Consider the following 849-nt stretch of genomic DNA (forward strand, 5'->3'; position numbering starts at 1 on the left):
TGGTGCTGGTGCGCCCTATTCGGGGCCTGTTCCCCTAACTCTGGGCCACCTGAGCAGGTCAGAAACCCTGTGTGTCTGTGACCTTCCTGGTTTCTGCTCTGCTCACCTAGAACCCCTGGGTCTCCCCCCAGTACCTTGTCCACGTGGATATAAAAGAAGTGCTGCTCGTGGTAGACGGCCTTGAGGAGACGCTTCAGCTGGCGGATGGCGCGGCCATGCACCACCAGCATGTAGGCGATTCGTACCGGGGGGCCCTCCACGGGCTGCTGGGCCCGGGCCTCCTCCCACTGGAGGCCGGGGTTCACCTTCCCTGTGAGGAGAGCAGGGCAGCAGTGAGGCCCTGCCCGTCGCAGGGTGGAGGCCAGATGGGAAGAGGGAGCCGCCTGCTGTCCGAGGAAGAATCCTGGACGTGGAGCCGAACGCTCCTGGGCCAGGGCCCCCTCTGCCACTTGGTGTGCTCGTTACCAGCCAGGCAAGGAGGTGCGCCCCTCTGAGCTGTCTCCTCTGAGATAGCGGGGTGGGGTCCCTGCCATGTCACCTCCTGGGGCTGCCACCTCCCCACCCAGGCCTGTCCCTTACCAGCCAGTTGGCAGTGCCGGGGCACAACCTTGGGCATGAGGTTCCCGGCCTGGTGCTGGCACACCACATTGGCGATCTCTTGCTGGCACTGCTTGGAGCTGGCCCGGGCCAGTGCGGACAGCGCGTCCTTGCCCAAAATCTCGCACTTTGGGGTGAAGCCATTGTCCGTGGGCTGGGGGGCGCCCTCCACACTCCCTGTGTCTCCATGTGGGGGGAAGCCAGCTGCCCCGACCAGCGCCTCCCCGGCTGCTGCCCCGCTCAGGTTCTGGC

General features: G+C 65.8%; 1 protein-coding gene across 1 annotated transcript in view; it reads right to left on the reverse strand.

Annotated features, from left to right (window-relative positions):
• The window catches only part of XYLT2 (xylosyltransferase II), a 44,843-nt gene that overhangs the window by 26,726 nt on the left and 17,268 nt on the right, over window positions 1-849 (reverse strand). The window contains exons 4-5 of the mRNA XM_006774395.2: window positions 580-844; window positions 135-310 (exon numbers count right to left, since the gene is read on the reverse strand). Of these exons, the coding sequence (XP_006774458.2) occupies window positions 135-310; window positions 580-844 (441 nt within the window). The remainder of the gene's footprint in view (window positions 1-134; window positions 311-579; window positions 845-849) is intronic.

Source organism: Myotis davidii, unplaced genomic scaffold, assembly GCF_000327345.1.
Source record: "Myotis davidii unplaced genomic scaffold, ASM32734v1 scaffold327, whole genome shotgun sequence".
NCBI classification, from domain to species: domain Eukaryota; kingdom Metazoa; phylum Chordata; class Mammalia; order Chiroptera; family Vespertilionidae; genus Myotis; species Myotis davidii.